Source organism: Echiichthys vipera (assembly GCF_963691815.1).
Source record: "Echiichthys vipera genome assembly, chromosome: X".
NCBI lineage: Eukaryota > Metazoa > Chordata > Actinopteri > Perciformes > Trachinidae > Echiichthys > Echiichthys vipera.
The window spans coordinates 25661211-25676203 of record NC_139825.1 but is presented as its reverse complement, the minus strand read 5'-3'; the positions used below and the strand labels follow the sequence as shown (position 1 = coordinate 25676203).

The window sequence follows — 14993 nt, the reverse complement described above, 5'->3', positions numbered from 1 at the left end:
ATTTATTTTGGGGATTTAAAGTAATGTCTACAGAGAATATTAAATGATCTGACTTTTTGTGCCGAAAATCAGTTTAAAGCATTTTAGTCAAACAGTCTACAGCCATGCTAGCTGTTCTTTGCAAAAATGCTTACATACTGGATTGTTGTTTACCACGTTCACCAGTTTAGTTAAGCATGTTTGCATACTTATGTTTGTTAAATTAGCTGTAAACACAAAGTAGAGTGTTGTTAATGTTGAACGTTTTTGGTCATAAATTAAAGCCCATTGCATGTAATTGTAAACTTAAAATTCAAGTCATCAAACACTACCCACATTAAGGATAAATACTGAAGACATAGATTTGATGTCCTCTGGTCCTTTGTTTGCCATGTAAAAGTAAAAGGCAAGAAATCAAAAGTATTTCATTATCCACACTTAGCACTGGAGCTTCATGTTATGAAAAGACCTTCAACGTGGAGTGTAGCTGCAGACATCAATTCCTTTCTGCCTTTCATGCAAATCAAAGTGATTGCATGACAAGAAACTGAAATCTTTGAGGCAAACTTTGCATAAGTGTTCAGTTAGTGTTTTGTTAAAGTTTCAACACTGTCTTCTGTCACGACTGCAACCGTTTCTTTGCCATGTACGCACTGGTGACTTGGTTCATTATGATAAGGGCATTGAGAGCAGTGCAGAGTGCTGACAGGTACCAAGTGTATACCCCGACTGAGGCTGTGAACCAGGCAGAGCTCAGGCCCAGGAGCAGGCTGCCACTGCCCAGCAGGTATGTGACGAGTCCAGATGCTGCATGGTAGCGTTTGAGTTTGGCTAGGGACCAGCCTTTGGCCAGAGAGTGGTAGATGAGAGGCACAGCTGCCAAAGACTGCAGCCACACCACACACACTGTGAACAGGCCCAGCAGACCGTGCCATGAGGTGAAGTGGGGTTTACCGTTGAGGTGCTTGTTGTAAGAGATGGCTCCCACACCCAGGACTGCGCAGGACACACAGAGGCACTGCAGGACCCAGTGGACACGACCTTTTGTCTTGTGTGGAAACCTTTTGATGGGGGAGCCATAGGGTGAGAAAAGGAGTATGGCTTCTGTCATGAAGAAGGAGAACTAGTGGCAAAGGGGAAAAAAATAATAAATGAGGCTGCTATTCACCATTATTGCAATTGTTGATTCATCTTGTGGTCTATAAAATATCCAATGTCCATCATAGTTTCCCAAAGCCCAAGTTAATATATTCAAACTGCACATTTGAGAAGCTGGGATACCACTTTTGTGGTGTACCATAATATGACTGTTATACTGTGTACATTATTTATGATTAGTATTGAGAAAAAAAACATACTTCCTTTTCTTTTATGTCTCAAGACGTTTGTGCAACAAAAACCACACTTAATTTGTAACAATATTCTGACTTATAATAAAACTGTGTAACATTCAACATTTCTTAAAGGCCGACTCCATCTACGTTCTTTTACGGACGGTTTTCAAAAAGAGGTTCAAGACCCACCTTTTTAATCAGACTTTTAATTGACCTGTTTAATTCTTTATAAGTCCTTGTCCCCGTGCTTCTTGTATTTTTGATTGTTTCTAATTATTTTCAGCTTCTATTATATTTATCTTATTTTACTGTTTTGACCACACCGGGAGTTGTCTCTGGTCCACTGATGGGGTGCTTTCCTGTGGACGGCCCTGCCCCGGGTGGCTTGAGAGCTCTACATCGTGGTGTGGAGCCTCCTGCCTGCCTAGGCTGGGGCGCCCCTGTGGCGGCGCACCCTGCAGCCATGGACCATGATTCCTCTCAGTGTGTCTGGCCCCCAAAAGGTAGATTCTTCCTCACCTAAGATCTCTGTGCCCAGCCATGTCTCCTCAGAGACCGTGTGTGTGTGTGTGTGTGTGCGTGTGTGTGCATATCTTTGTGTACCTCTGTGTGTATATTTGTGAGGGTGGGAGGTTTGGGTTTTCATGGTTTTTCTTTGTTGTTCATGTTTTGTATTGTTTTTTGTTTTGCTTTTATTTTCTGTACGGCACTTTGTGCTACCGTCAAGTATGAAAAGTGAAAGATTGAATTGATTTGATACCATGACAATTGCAACCTAGCTGAGACCAGTGATATATTTGTTTCTTGAAAATGTCTTAAAAATCATCAGTTAACCAAAAAAAGTTAGTTGTCTATTATTTTTCTTTAACTAACACTGATATTAACTGTTTAAACTCAAGAGATACGTGTTTGAATTAACGTATTTCATGTGTTCACAGCTGAAAGGATTTATTATGAAAAATTGAACTTACAGCCAATGTCATAAAGAAGGGATGCCAGGAAAACCAACCTAAAATAAAACAAACAGATGCAATCAATTGACAAATATATTTCCATATATTAAGTACTACAATCAGGGGGATGTTTGAATAACAGTAAGCACTCACTTGTACCCGGTCGAGACAGAACTGTCATGAACACAGTGAAGCCGATGCAGATAAAGTGGGTCAACACTGTGGACGCTGTTCTGGTGTAACTGCAGATCCGAGGCTCGGGTTCTGTCTCTTTGTTGTAAACCATGTTAAAGACTACTTATGAGGACCAACACACACCACAGGATTCACCAAAGGTGAACCGTTTGAGCCAAAGAGAAGCTGAACTGATGGTGGATGAAAAGTCACAGTTACCTCCTCGTGCTGAAGTCTTGTTGACAAGTAGGGGCTTTAACAGCAAAGGCCTACATTACCACATCACTTTCACATAGTGCTTACTTTACGAATTATATGACTTTGTATCTATAACATCTGAACTCCACTACGTCCCCCATCCGGGGGGAAAAGACAACTTCCGGTTAGTTATTTTCAGAATAAAGCGTTGTCCTCCCAATCCTCTCAACCAGGGGTCTTCAACGTGTTTTAGGCTTAGGACCCCTTATACATGGACTCCTACTACAGATAGTGTTTAAAACTGATTTGCATCTTAAAATGGTCCTCACATTGAGGTGGCATTTTTAGATTAAATATGTTGATATGAACTCAAACCAGCGATTTTACTGTCCCTCACTCAGCCCAAGATATCCATGGGTGTCAAACTGATCCAGTAAAGGGCCGTGTGGCTGCAGGTTTTCATTCCAACCAAGCAAGAACACACCTGACTCGACTTACTCAATCACCTGAACTGTCTTCACACAGTTGATTTGTTGGACCAGGTGTGTTTTTGATTGGTTGGAATAAAACCTGCAGCCACAGGGCCCTTTACTGGATCAGTTTAACACCCATGATACTCAGTTATACCTAGTTAGCCCTTTCCAAAAAACGCTACAAGCTTTTATTCTGAAATCGGAATGCCCGGAAATCTTCTCTGTTGGTGTTGGTGGACTTAACGCGCCTGCGCTTGGCTGACGTGGATGCCTCCAAGGGAAAACCATAGTGCAGGGCTATTCAATTGGCGGATCCGGCCCGCGAGGGAATATTTCCTGGCCCTTTGAGCAGAAGCCTGTGTGAAAAAGTAAATCATGGCCGCTCTCCTTTTTCGTATCCATCCCGGCGCGCTCTACGCGCTCCCTGTATGCGCGCGGCCGCAACCCTACGCACGCTCCCGATGCGCTCTTCTTCGTCGGTTTCTGAGTTCTCGTGGCAGCAGCAGCTCGCTGAACTCCGCTCTGATGTTGTTCTCAATCGTTTATGTCTGGTTAAATACAGTCTATGGGTTAAATCTGAGGTTAAATCACCACATCAATGTCTCCAAAAAAGGAAATGTTGACACAGAAACCCGCCTGTTCACCAGAGAAGTTTTAGTTTCTGTCACTGTGAAGCCTGAGTTTACTCTGCAGCCATATCGGTGTGTAAAGAGGAGAAGTTGAGAAGGCAGAAAAATCATGCTACTCTGCATTCATGTTACGTTAGTCCAGTTTTTGATGAATAAACTCATGTTTCATATGTGCTTGTCAGCCCGGTAAAGTATCTAGTTACTGGAGTAATCAGATAAATGTAGTGGAGTAAAAAGTAGAATATTTCCACTGATTTTTAGTGGAGCAGAAGTATAAAGTGGCATAAATAAATAAAATACTCAAGTAAATGAGAAGAGTCTCAAACTTGTACTTTAGTCCAATAATTGAGTGTAAACCTCTGGTTAACAGGTTTGTTCATTTAACAAGGATTGTTTTTTGACAAGCTTGTTGCACTTTGAGGTCATGACTACTATTTACATTGATAAAATAAAGACAATACATGTACTCCTATGTCGCTGCATTGTTTTACAATATCTATTAATGTGATGCTCATATTTTCCTGGCCCCTCATTTTGGATCATTTTCGTCAATCAGCCCCAATTCCACATTAATAGAACAGCCCTGCCATAGACTATTAAAAAAACAAAAAAACCAAGCCCCTACCACAGCGACTATCTGGTTGATCCAATACAGAAGTGCCAAAAACTGCAGTTCTCCGAGTGTCCAGTAGGAGCAGTTTGCACAATAGAGCAGCTTCTTACTGACCCCCATGTTAAACGGACGATTTCACAGCATAATTAAACCTATTTAAGGCGTGTTACAAAAAAACATTTTAGTCTGTAAGGTACCAGACTAGTTTTTATTTTATTGGAGGTTAAAGTTTATGAATAAATAGGGGTGCAGCCTCTTGAGTGACAGTTAGTCGAGATTAGCACGCTAACTCTGTCATCTTGACCTGGACTGCGGTCATTCGCGTGGTGGTGTTTCCATAAGTGACAAGATGGTTTGGTCTTCAATCAACTGTGCAAACAGATGGTTTAGGAACACAATGTTTTAACGTTAGCTCTGTTATGCTAATTAAATAGTCTCACTTACACCATGAATTGCAGTACTACTATCTATGGCACATACACTAGATGCTAATCTGGAGCACCGGGAGGTTTCAGGCCGTGAGGGTCTGTGTTACAGTCTATGAGCATGGTACTGTGTTGAATATCAGTTTAAATCATAGATCATAAATGCTGCCTGCACTTGACCACAAGAGCCGGTGTGTTTCCTACTAGACTGACACAGGAGTGCCTGCACTCGACTCGCACAGCTAGTGTAATCTCTGCTAGAGACATGGAGTGCCATGCCAGTCTCTGGCCTGGAAAAAAAAAACCCTTTTCCCATTACAAAATAAAAATAAAAAAAGACTCCCATTTCCTCCTGTTCCACGAAAATAATCTCTCAACACTGACTCCCACTCCTGTGCTGTTAGCCTAGCTCCCGGGCTGTGGTGCTAATTTGGCTAAACCAGGATACGTCAGACAGATGGACGCATCTCCCTCCCCCCCAACGTCACATACATGCCCTTTTTTGGCAAGAGGAAATCAGGAGGAGTCAAAGTCCGAGAAGATGGCAGCTCCCGGAGGTGAATACGATTGGATCAAGTTGAGAGAACAGCCCCGGGGGAGAGGCTACGTCCATTTTTTTATACAGTCTATGGGGAAAACGCACAGGCAGGCACACAGTTGTATTTAAAGTAATGGCTACCCATTAGTTTGGATGTTAACTCTAAAAATCACAAACATGTGCAGTCAAACTACCACAGCTATAAGTAGTAGTTGTACTAGTAGTAGTTGAGTGTAAAAATCAGTTTGGAATCATGTTATTGGTTGAGCCGGCTGGTTAATGATGTGATGTCTCAGACTAAACCATCCATTCCTCATCCAAACGTATAAAGTGCACACTCACTGGTCAGCTGTCCATAGGTTATTGTGCTCCAGTTACGCTTCATGAGCTTGTGACTGTGCACACACTGGGCATACAGAGCTAGAAAACAACAACATGCTCGTTCATGACATCCCTCTCTTTGTTTTTCTCCTTCTTTCTTATGCAAACATTATCATAGACACATTATGTCCACCAATCATAGTGAAATATCCCAGTCTCTTCATGCTTATAAAAATTAAGTCTAACTATACATCGACACAGCTGCTGCTGTGTTTATGTGTTTCTTTCTTTGTTTGTTTCATTTTTTTTCATTTCCCTCAGACTTTGCATCTGTTCCTGATATTAAAATATACTTACCTCGACACTTGTGTTGTCCACATGGTCACACTAAAATATAACATATAAATTATAAGTAGTATAATAAGTCCTAATATTGTCCAGTTGATATGAGACTCAGGATCGTAATGCATCCAATTTTTACTTTACTATTTCACTTTAGTCAAAGTTACAATACCACAATATAAAAGTACTCCATTAACAGTAATTAAGTATTGGCAACAAAATGTGTCCAAACTAAAAGTATGCAGAGCTGTGACTGCTATTGATAGTATTCTATATTATTGGATCATTATTATTATTCATAATATTTATATTTTATATATATTATATTATATGAATATAAGCAATCCTTTAATGTTGTAGTTGGTCATAGTGAAACTGAAAAAAGGACATACTAATGTAAAATACAAGTACCTCAAAACTGCACATAAGTACAGCACTTGAGTAGTTTATGTGCTTATAGTTATTTCCAACCACTGCTTTTAAACATGTTTTTGTTTCCAAAAATGCTGATATTGCCAGTATTAGTAGCAGTACAGTAGAAGAGGAACCTCTATCTAATATTTCTTACATTCCCTCTCTGTCACATTATGAACTTGTTTTTCTCTTTCTACAAATACTGAACGAACTCAGTGAAGAAAAAAGAGAGTACACCTTATAGTATTCCAACACACATGTCTGATGTATATTTAAGAAGAGCCTTTCTCTATCTGCCCCCATATTTGAGCCTGGAGGCTTTCCCCCACTGAGTGATTTCCAAGTGGCCTTTAATTAAACATTAATCAGTCTTTTCATACAAAACTGAAATATCAAATACCAATTGAGAAAAGTGTCTCCCCTTGTTTCAGATTGATGATCAGTATCATCCATTGGGAAATTAAAGCACATACTGACTATTTTAAACCTTCTTTTGACAAAAGCCTAAATTATTTTTACTTTGGAGGCTATACAATGAGTTTTGGATTCGATTATTAATGGGAAACTTATCCTATAGAGGTTTGTACCTTCTTATGTACAGATTTTCAATTCAAACTTTATTGTCCCCATGGAGATTTGTCTTAAACCCTGAAGTGTAGGCTTGAATACACACAAACCTAAACAGAATACATCAAATATGATATAAGATATATGATAAGAATGTGATATATTCTTTATCATACTACATTTAAAGAAAAAAAGTTTATCATTCAACAGGGGGCAACATAGGAAACACATTATCCAACATAAAATGAAAAAAAAAAAAAGGAAAAACAGAAACAGCTCCAGGGGGTGGCTTTATTAATAGTAAATAAATCACTTAAAACAATGATTGCCAGGTTGGGACAAATCCCCAATTTCATGAGGGTCATCATTTCTATTTGGTAATATCCCACTAATACAATTGTGTAGAGTATTTGTAATGCATAAACACAAATGCTTGTAATAAACCCTAAATGTGCAGTTATAAATATTACTAAAACCTTTGTTTAATCAATGGTTTATTAATGTTTTTCAAAACATTTGAACACTAGCCTGTTTATGCATTTACCATCAGTTTATAAATACTTTATAAAAGGTGCCTTACAAATTGTTTGCAAAAAAGGAGGAGGATTTTCCTCCTGTGTGCCTCTCTCGGGATGGTTTTGTACACATACGGGATTAGTCGGTAATCCCACACTCACAATGTGCATGCGCATATTGAAGTGCGTGCGACGGACGAGGGACGGTTCGGTGTTAATACAAACGACAAACTGCGTTCAGTCTCCAAATCTCCTCTACAATAAGTGGCGATGATGAATTAAACGAGGTAAGGTCATTGTTTGTACGATTTATCTGTCAGCAAATCTGAACATTTGTTCGGGTGTCACTGTCACTGAGTTTGTCGTCCCGTTTTGGACAGGATTAAACCGGGCTGTCCTGTTACGGACTGAGCTGCACTTTGCAACAAATGACAAATGAAGAATGAGGAAGAAGTATGTCAGACTTTATAGATCAAGCCATGTATATGCTTAGTTTCACACGAAAGTGATTTTTGACAAAACCAGCAGTATATTCATGGATGTTCCCGGGACGGGTACAATGTGCTCTTGTTGCCCTGTGTGGATAATTGCGCCGTGTGGTGACCCACTTGGCAGATAGAGCCCCGGGTTGTTCATATTCAAGTCACAATGCAACTCCACGGGGAAACTAATGACACTAAGTTTCTGATGCACCTGTGAACATTTTACACTTATTCGTCCCAGTTACACACCAGAGGAATCTATTCAGTTCTACAGCTCTGAAAAGTGGTGATTGTATATCAATCTGTCACAAAGGGATGAAATAAATATTAAGATTATATACTTTAGTTAAAGTTACAATACCACAATGTAAAAATAAGTTACTCAATTACAAGGGAAAGCCCAGAAGTCAAAATCTTCCTTAGGTAAAAGTACATAGGCGAAAAAAGTAGACCTACTTAAATTATCACAATTTAAATACTCATTATGCAGCTGAATGACCTCTGGCAGTGTTCAATTTTCGTATGTTTTATTACATTGATTCATACACTGATTTATTAATGTATAAGAAGCCTTTTTAATGCTGGGTGAAGAACACTTTAATGTTCACCAAATGGATTCACTTTAGTGTAAAATACTTAGGTCAGGTGAACTTCAATCACCATGTGCAATAATAGTATATTATATTATATATATATTTTCCTGTGTGCGTAGTTGTGTTCCTGTTATTCTTATTTTTAACTTCCCTGTGTTTATATTGTTTACTATTATTGTTTGTATACTATTTTTATCAAGAATTTATTGTTTATAATTGATGCTTCTTTTATGTTTGCTACCCACTTTGCTGCTGTAATATGGAAATGTTCCCTTTGTGGGACTAATAAAGGAATATCTTATCTTAAGTTAATTTTATGTAATACACAGCTGCTTAGTTTGCTTTATATTCTATAAAAGGATCATATGTTTATGTGTATCTTAATCTGAAAATAGTACAGCTGTATAATGAACAGTATAGGGAACGTAGAATATTTCTATTTGAAACACAGCGGAAACAAAGTGTAAAATAGCGTAAAATGATAATAGGCTGCTCAAGTAAACTACAAGGACCCTAAATTTGTACAATACTCAAAGTAACTGTCCCACCAATGTGTGTCGTTAGGTGCTACATACATAACGTACGTTCATGCTGTAGAATTTTTACTTTCATTGTGTAGCTATTTCTTCTGAGTCTTTCTGAAGTTAATGAATGAAATGGTACTGGCCAACTTTTATTTAGTTTTGATTCAGTGTCACACATACAGAAAAACAACACGAACTGTCCCAGGATTGCACAGGATTATACCATCGTCATCTTGTCCCACATTTTATTATAATCACATGAATCCTGGCATCATTACGAAGGTTAATCTCTTGTTTGTTATTCCATTTGTGGAGCCCATACTGTAATAAAGCATAGACACTGATTTTAGGAATGTTATTGCCTGTGCCAGACCCATATTTTTTAGTTGTATTGTAGTTGTTGATGATGATTATGATGATTTTAAACTGTCTTGCAGTTCCGAAGGACTTAGTGGCCACCTGTTCCTCTGCACAACATGTACAGTATTTTCCCAAATACTGTACATTTCATCAGAGCCTGACATTCACAACATCCTGCAAAGGTGCACATAATGCTGTCTCCTGTCAGAGCCTGATGTACTCCTGTGCTTACTCATGGACAGCAAGTTCTCTCTTGACATGTCAGAGTCTGTATCAGGGACAGGATGTCTAAATGTGAGCTGATTGAGCTGAAGGACCTCAGTTTAAATGATCCAATTGAGCTGGCTGCTCCTGTGGCCCGCACAGCCACGCCACCTGTAAACCCTGGTCAGCCAGGTCACTTCCACGTCGTCCGTCTGGTCGGAGACACCGTCAGCATTGAGGCTCCCCTGTGTCAGATAGGAGAGGCTGGAGAGGGCCATGACTTCCAGCCCTACAGTCACACCCATCTCACCTGGTGTGACCTGTGTGGAGAATTCATCTGGGGTCTTTATAAGCAAAGTTTACGTTGCGCCAGTGAGTACCTTTTGCATATGGATTTGTCTTGCTAATATTCTATATTATTTTCTCTGTGCCATGGACCTCTGTTGTTGTCCAAAAACTAGGCTATTAAAAGCACACGTTAATTCAATACCATTAACATGCGCACTGTAGTTTACTTCAAGTCAGGCCCTCATTCACGGTCTTGCTGCCTGGTCCTACTCACTAGAGCACCAAATGTGTATTTATACACGACTGAAAATAGTCCCCAACAAACTCACTGTTTACTCCTGTATGTAACATTTGCTCAAAGCTAATGTGCCCAGCTGTTTAGTAAATAATTTAGCCCTATTTGAAAATTAAAGTATATATGAGAGATAAGATAAGAGAAATATAGAATACCACCAGCCTTGCCCTTTATGTTTGGAGTGTACAAGCATGTTTTTCTTTAACCATTGACCTAAAAAGCAAAGAGCCACTAAATCTTTATTGCGTTTAGCACAATGACATACGCTATAGGCTGCATTGAATCATCATGTTTACGTGCTTAATAATAGACATTGTGAACCATTGTGGTTGTTTACTCAAGGTTCATAAACAACACTGGTATGAAGATAAACTCTTTAGCCTTATTAAAAATGGCTTAAAATACTCTCAAATTAAATCCCAAATCAGCTCTGTGACCCCTGATCCACCCAAAGCTCACTGAGCTGTGACATTAGTACTTCCAGTATCAGCAGAATGCAGGATGCTCATGTTTTTTTTCCCTGTGTGAAAAAGTTTATCACTGAGTTTGTTCTAATCTGTCGGAAGCTCTGGCCCGCTTCATGTTGGCACAGACAGTTCCTGGGAATGTGATTTGACCACAAGCATGCGTTTCTTCAAACATGAGCATTTTTTATTTAGTATAAAGATTCTGGCATCTTGCTCACATAGCATAAGTAATGCACCCAGGTTAGTGTGTTTGAGGTGATATTTTTCAGCACAGAGGACAGATTACTGAACAAAATCCACAGCAGACGGCTCTACACAACAAGCGTTGACTGCTGGCCAAAGCATAACTGAAAATGCAAGTCTTGTCTCTCAAATTCATATAACATTTACAACAACCCCACTGTGAATTATTAATTTATTGTGCATGTGCATACATGCTGAATTATTGATTATTGAGCATGTGCATGAAATAGCCAACACATATAATACATTAATAAAAAGAAAAGAAATCTTAGGCCTGTTGTAGTTGAGTCTGATTTCCCTATAGAGCTTTTCAAAGATGTAAACATGAACATTTTAAATGTGTACAAGTTTGATTCCTGTTGCAGTGTATGTGAAAGACATCAGCTGACAGGAAGTTAACAAGGACCATGGGTGTTGCCTAGCAATGGAATTCCATTAAAAAGGTCTATATCGTGGCAGGTTGAGACAAACTGTCTTGCGAGAATGCAAGTGTATTTATTTCCCCCCAGTATAACTTTCTGACTTAATAAAATGTGGATGCCTATTAATTCATTTTGGGAATTGTTCCCAGGCAGGTTTTCAGGTGTGTCACTCTTTCTCTCTCTCTCTCTTTCTCTCAGACTGCAGTTACACTTGTCACCACCGCTGCCGACCATTCATCCAGCTGGACTGCAGCACATATGGAAGTTTGTTAAAAGACGTGGAAGATTTCTCTGTGGAATCCCTCGAGACGGACACAAATGTGGTGAGAAAATAAACTGCATATTTTATCAATAGTACATTTTTGCATTTGTGTACAAAGCAGTCTTCTTTGTATTGTTTTAGGTGGGTAGGTCAAAGCAGATGGAGGCTACCAGATTAGTAACTGTTGTCCACTGAGTATCAGTGTGCCATATGTACTCAAAGATGCTGGTTTTATTACCTCTTCATTGTCAGTGCATCAATACAGAAAGTAATCCAGGAGAGAGCAGAGGGGAGGAGTTTACCTCCCAACTTCACAATAAAACAGCTGTCTTCGTTTCAAAATGACACACGAAAAAAATCTGGGACCAGCACAAGTTGACAGATAGTTACTGTAAAGAATTGGTTCGGTGTTGTGATATGGTGAAATATATTATAGGACATTTTGATGTTAATTCACACATCAACAATAACATGGGGTGAAAGCTTTGCTCTTAGGATCATTTGAGCAGATCTTCTCTGGGAGCGGGACAGTCCTTTAGACATGTTTGTGAGGTTTTATTGTCAGGGAGGAGCAAATGGAAATGCTGAGGTCAAAAGACCTGTCAGCAGAATCACACCTCTCAAGACAAACGAGAGAGAGAGAGACTGAGACAGAGACAGAAGAAAGCTAAGAAGATTCTCCCATAAAATTTCAGAAACTATTTAAGGATTCTTATCAAGAAAAACCTGAACCTTGGAGATGACCTGGGGAAGCATAGCAAGTGAGACATTCTGCAGTCAGGAGAACAGTAGCGCAGAGCAGGAGCTGGATTTTACTGCATATATGTCTTTCTTTCACAAGGTCAGAAGGTCAACGGTGAGACTATGGCAGAATTCATCAGTCCTATAGGCACAAAGCCATTTTCACTTTCTGGTTAGCTAGATCAAATCACATTGTTATTTGCTTACCACGTACAAAAAGTTTGAATTGTTTTTACTTTCATTTACATGCATCTGTTTTCTCTCATTCTGCTCTTTTCTTTTTAGGATGAGCCATTTGATTGGGGTAAACAGGAGCTGACTGTTGGTGAGATTCAACAGAAGGTTAAGGAGTATAATGCACAGATCAACAGCAATCTCTACATGGTGGTTGTGAGTGACTAAACCTTTTATTTCTTTTCATTCATGAACAAATGTGTACTTGAACTGTCTTTTAAAGGTCCCATATTTTGCTCATTTTCAGGTTCATACTACATATTTTGTTTTTCTAATAGAACATATTTACATACTATAATATTCAAAAGACACCTTATTTTTATCATACGTTCTATCTAAATGTACCTGTATTAATCCTCTGTCTGAAACGCTCTGTTTTAGCACCTTTCTCTTTAAGAGCCCAAAAAGCTCAGTCTGCTCTGATTGGTCAGTGTTTCTGGGTCTTCCACATATGCACATTTGGCATCTCTGCACCGTCACTGCAGCCGGGAATGACTGTAACAGCACTGTAGCGGCACTTTCTATCTATATATAGTGCAGTTGTGACATCACAAACGTACAGAAGTCCCGATGGCTCGTTTAAAGACAGTTTCTGAATACAGGTTGTGTGCATTTCTCTGTGTATTGGACGTTTTGATTCTTCCACAGTATTTATATAGCACCTACTTTATAATCAATAATAATCTACTTTATAAAAGACATGGAAAAATTACTTTTTACAATATGGGACCTTTAATTCTATTATTATTTAATAGTTTTCAGACCACTCTATTTCTTACACTATGTGTCTGTCTACCTTGCAGAATAAAGACGGTTCCTACACTGGTTTCATTAAGGTCCACTTTCAGTTAGTCCGTCCCATCTCCCTCCCTTCATCTGAGAGTCTGTCCTCACTACAGGATGAAGATCAGCGGGATAGACGGATGAAACGGAGGACATCTTTCTACCTCCCCAAAGATGCTGCCAAGCACCTGCACATAAGTTCCCAAACACGTGTGCAAGAAGTCATCGAGGCATTGCTCAACAAGTTCACTGTGGTGGACAACCCGGCCAAGTTTGCCCTGTTTGAACGTGCTGAGAGACAAAGTCAAGGTAGAATCTTCAATCATGCAAAGTAACTGTAAAAAAACAACAAACAAGAACAAGTATCAAGGTGTAAAATGCTGAGTTTTATTTTCTTTCTGTAGTGTTCATGCGTAAACTCTCTGATGATGAGTGTCCCCTCTACCTGCGCTTGTGTGCTGGCCCCAGTGAAAAGGTCTTGAGTCTGGTTTTGAAAGAGAATGAGACAGGGGAAGTAAATGTAAGTTTCCATTTGGCTCTAAGAATTAATTAATATGATAAGCATGTCAGTATGTGTTTAAACCAGATTCTAATGGGAAATTTATCTCCTCCACAGTGGGATGCATTTAGTTTTCCTGAGTTGTGCAACTTCCTGCGAATCCTGAAGCGTGAGGAAGAAGCGCACGTGCGGCAGATTGTGAAGCGATACGCTCTTGCTAGAGACACGATGAAGCAGGCCATGGCGAGGATTACTACTCCTGGTTGACTTTGGGCAATTCATCTGCTCATCATATCTAAACATGAAGAAGAACAATCTGCCACTTTGAATAGTATTGTTGATTAGCAACGTAAAAGGAAAGGAAAGAGCTCAGACAATGGCATTAAAAAGGCCCTGCTAATTTTGTGCAAGCAGAGCCACTGCTTTGACATGAACAGGGGCAATAATAGATCATCTTGGATTTAATTGGATGCACTTCTTTCTTGAAAAACAAACATGCTGCTTCACTGGATTATTTATAGTGGTATTAAAAACACAATTTTAGTCTTAATTTATCATGTGATATTTAGTTTCATTTATATTCTGTGAAGCTGTCTTTAAATTTTTGTCACTTTAATGAACCTGTGAAATGAATTTGGGCCAGTTAAAATGTGAAACAATGTGTTTACATTCTAACTATCTAATAAACTGATGATAATAAATCATGGGTCATTTTGATGTCACTGTTTAAATTACACATTAAGTACTAATAGACTGTTTGTTAGACCATTAGTCGACATTCTAGTGAAATAATTATGGGGACACATTAAATAAATGATACACTATACATATGTTACAGTTGAACACCTCATGCAAAACTATAGGCATGTATATGTTGCTGTAACAGCCTCCACTCTTTGGGGGATTTGATTTTAAACAGCCACAAGATCAGTGAGTGTTGTAGCGGTATGAGGTGTCAATATACTTTTGGATGTATAGTGTACTGTATACTGTTCTCTTTCAATGTCTAGTTAAAGGGAAAAGCAGTACGTTTCCTGTAAGTCGCTGCTCCTACTCTTACTAGTGTTCAGCACATTCTGTTTGTTTGGTGGTTTTTTAATTTGTTTTATTTAATGAGAACA

General features: G+C 39.0%; 2 protein-coding genes across 2 annotated transcripts; one reads left to right on the top strand and one right to left on the bottom strand.

Annotated features, from left to right (window-relative positions):
* Positions 1 to 212: 212 nt before the first annotated feature.
* On the bottom strand, positions 213 to 2671 carry cyb561d2 (cytochrome b561 family, member D2). The gene is made up of 3 exons (XM_083939233.1): positions 2420 to 2671; positions 2285 to 2322; positions 213 to 1102 (listed from the first exon to the last, which is right to left on the bottom strand). Exons 1-3 carry the CDS (start codon positions 2550 to 2552, stop codon positions 599 to 601), a joined length of 675 nt encoding a protein of 224 aa, XP_083795359.1. The 5' UTR covers positions 2553 to 2671; the 3' UTR covers positions 213 to 598.
* A 7047-nt stretch (positions 2672 to 9718) lies between these two features.
* rassf1 (Ras association domain family member 1) lies at positions 9719 to 14139 on the top strand (the record flags this gene model as incomplete). Its single annotated transcript, XM_083939210.1, has 6 exons — positions 9719 to 10010; positions 11552 to 11676; positions 12642 to 12746; positions 13394 to 13682; positions 13778 to 13893; positions 13990 to 14139. 6 exons carry the CDS (start codon positions 9719 to 9721, stop codon positions 14137 to 14139), a joined length of 1077 nt encoding a protein of 358 aa, XP_083795336.1.
* Positions 14140 to 14993: the final 854 nt, after the last annotated feature.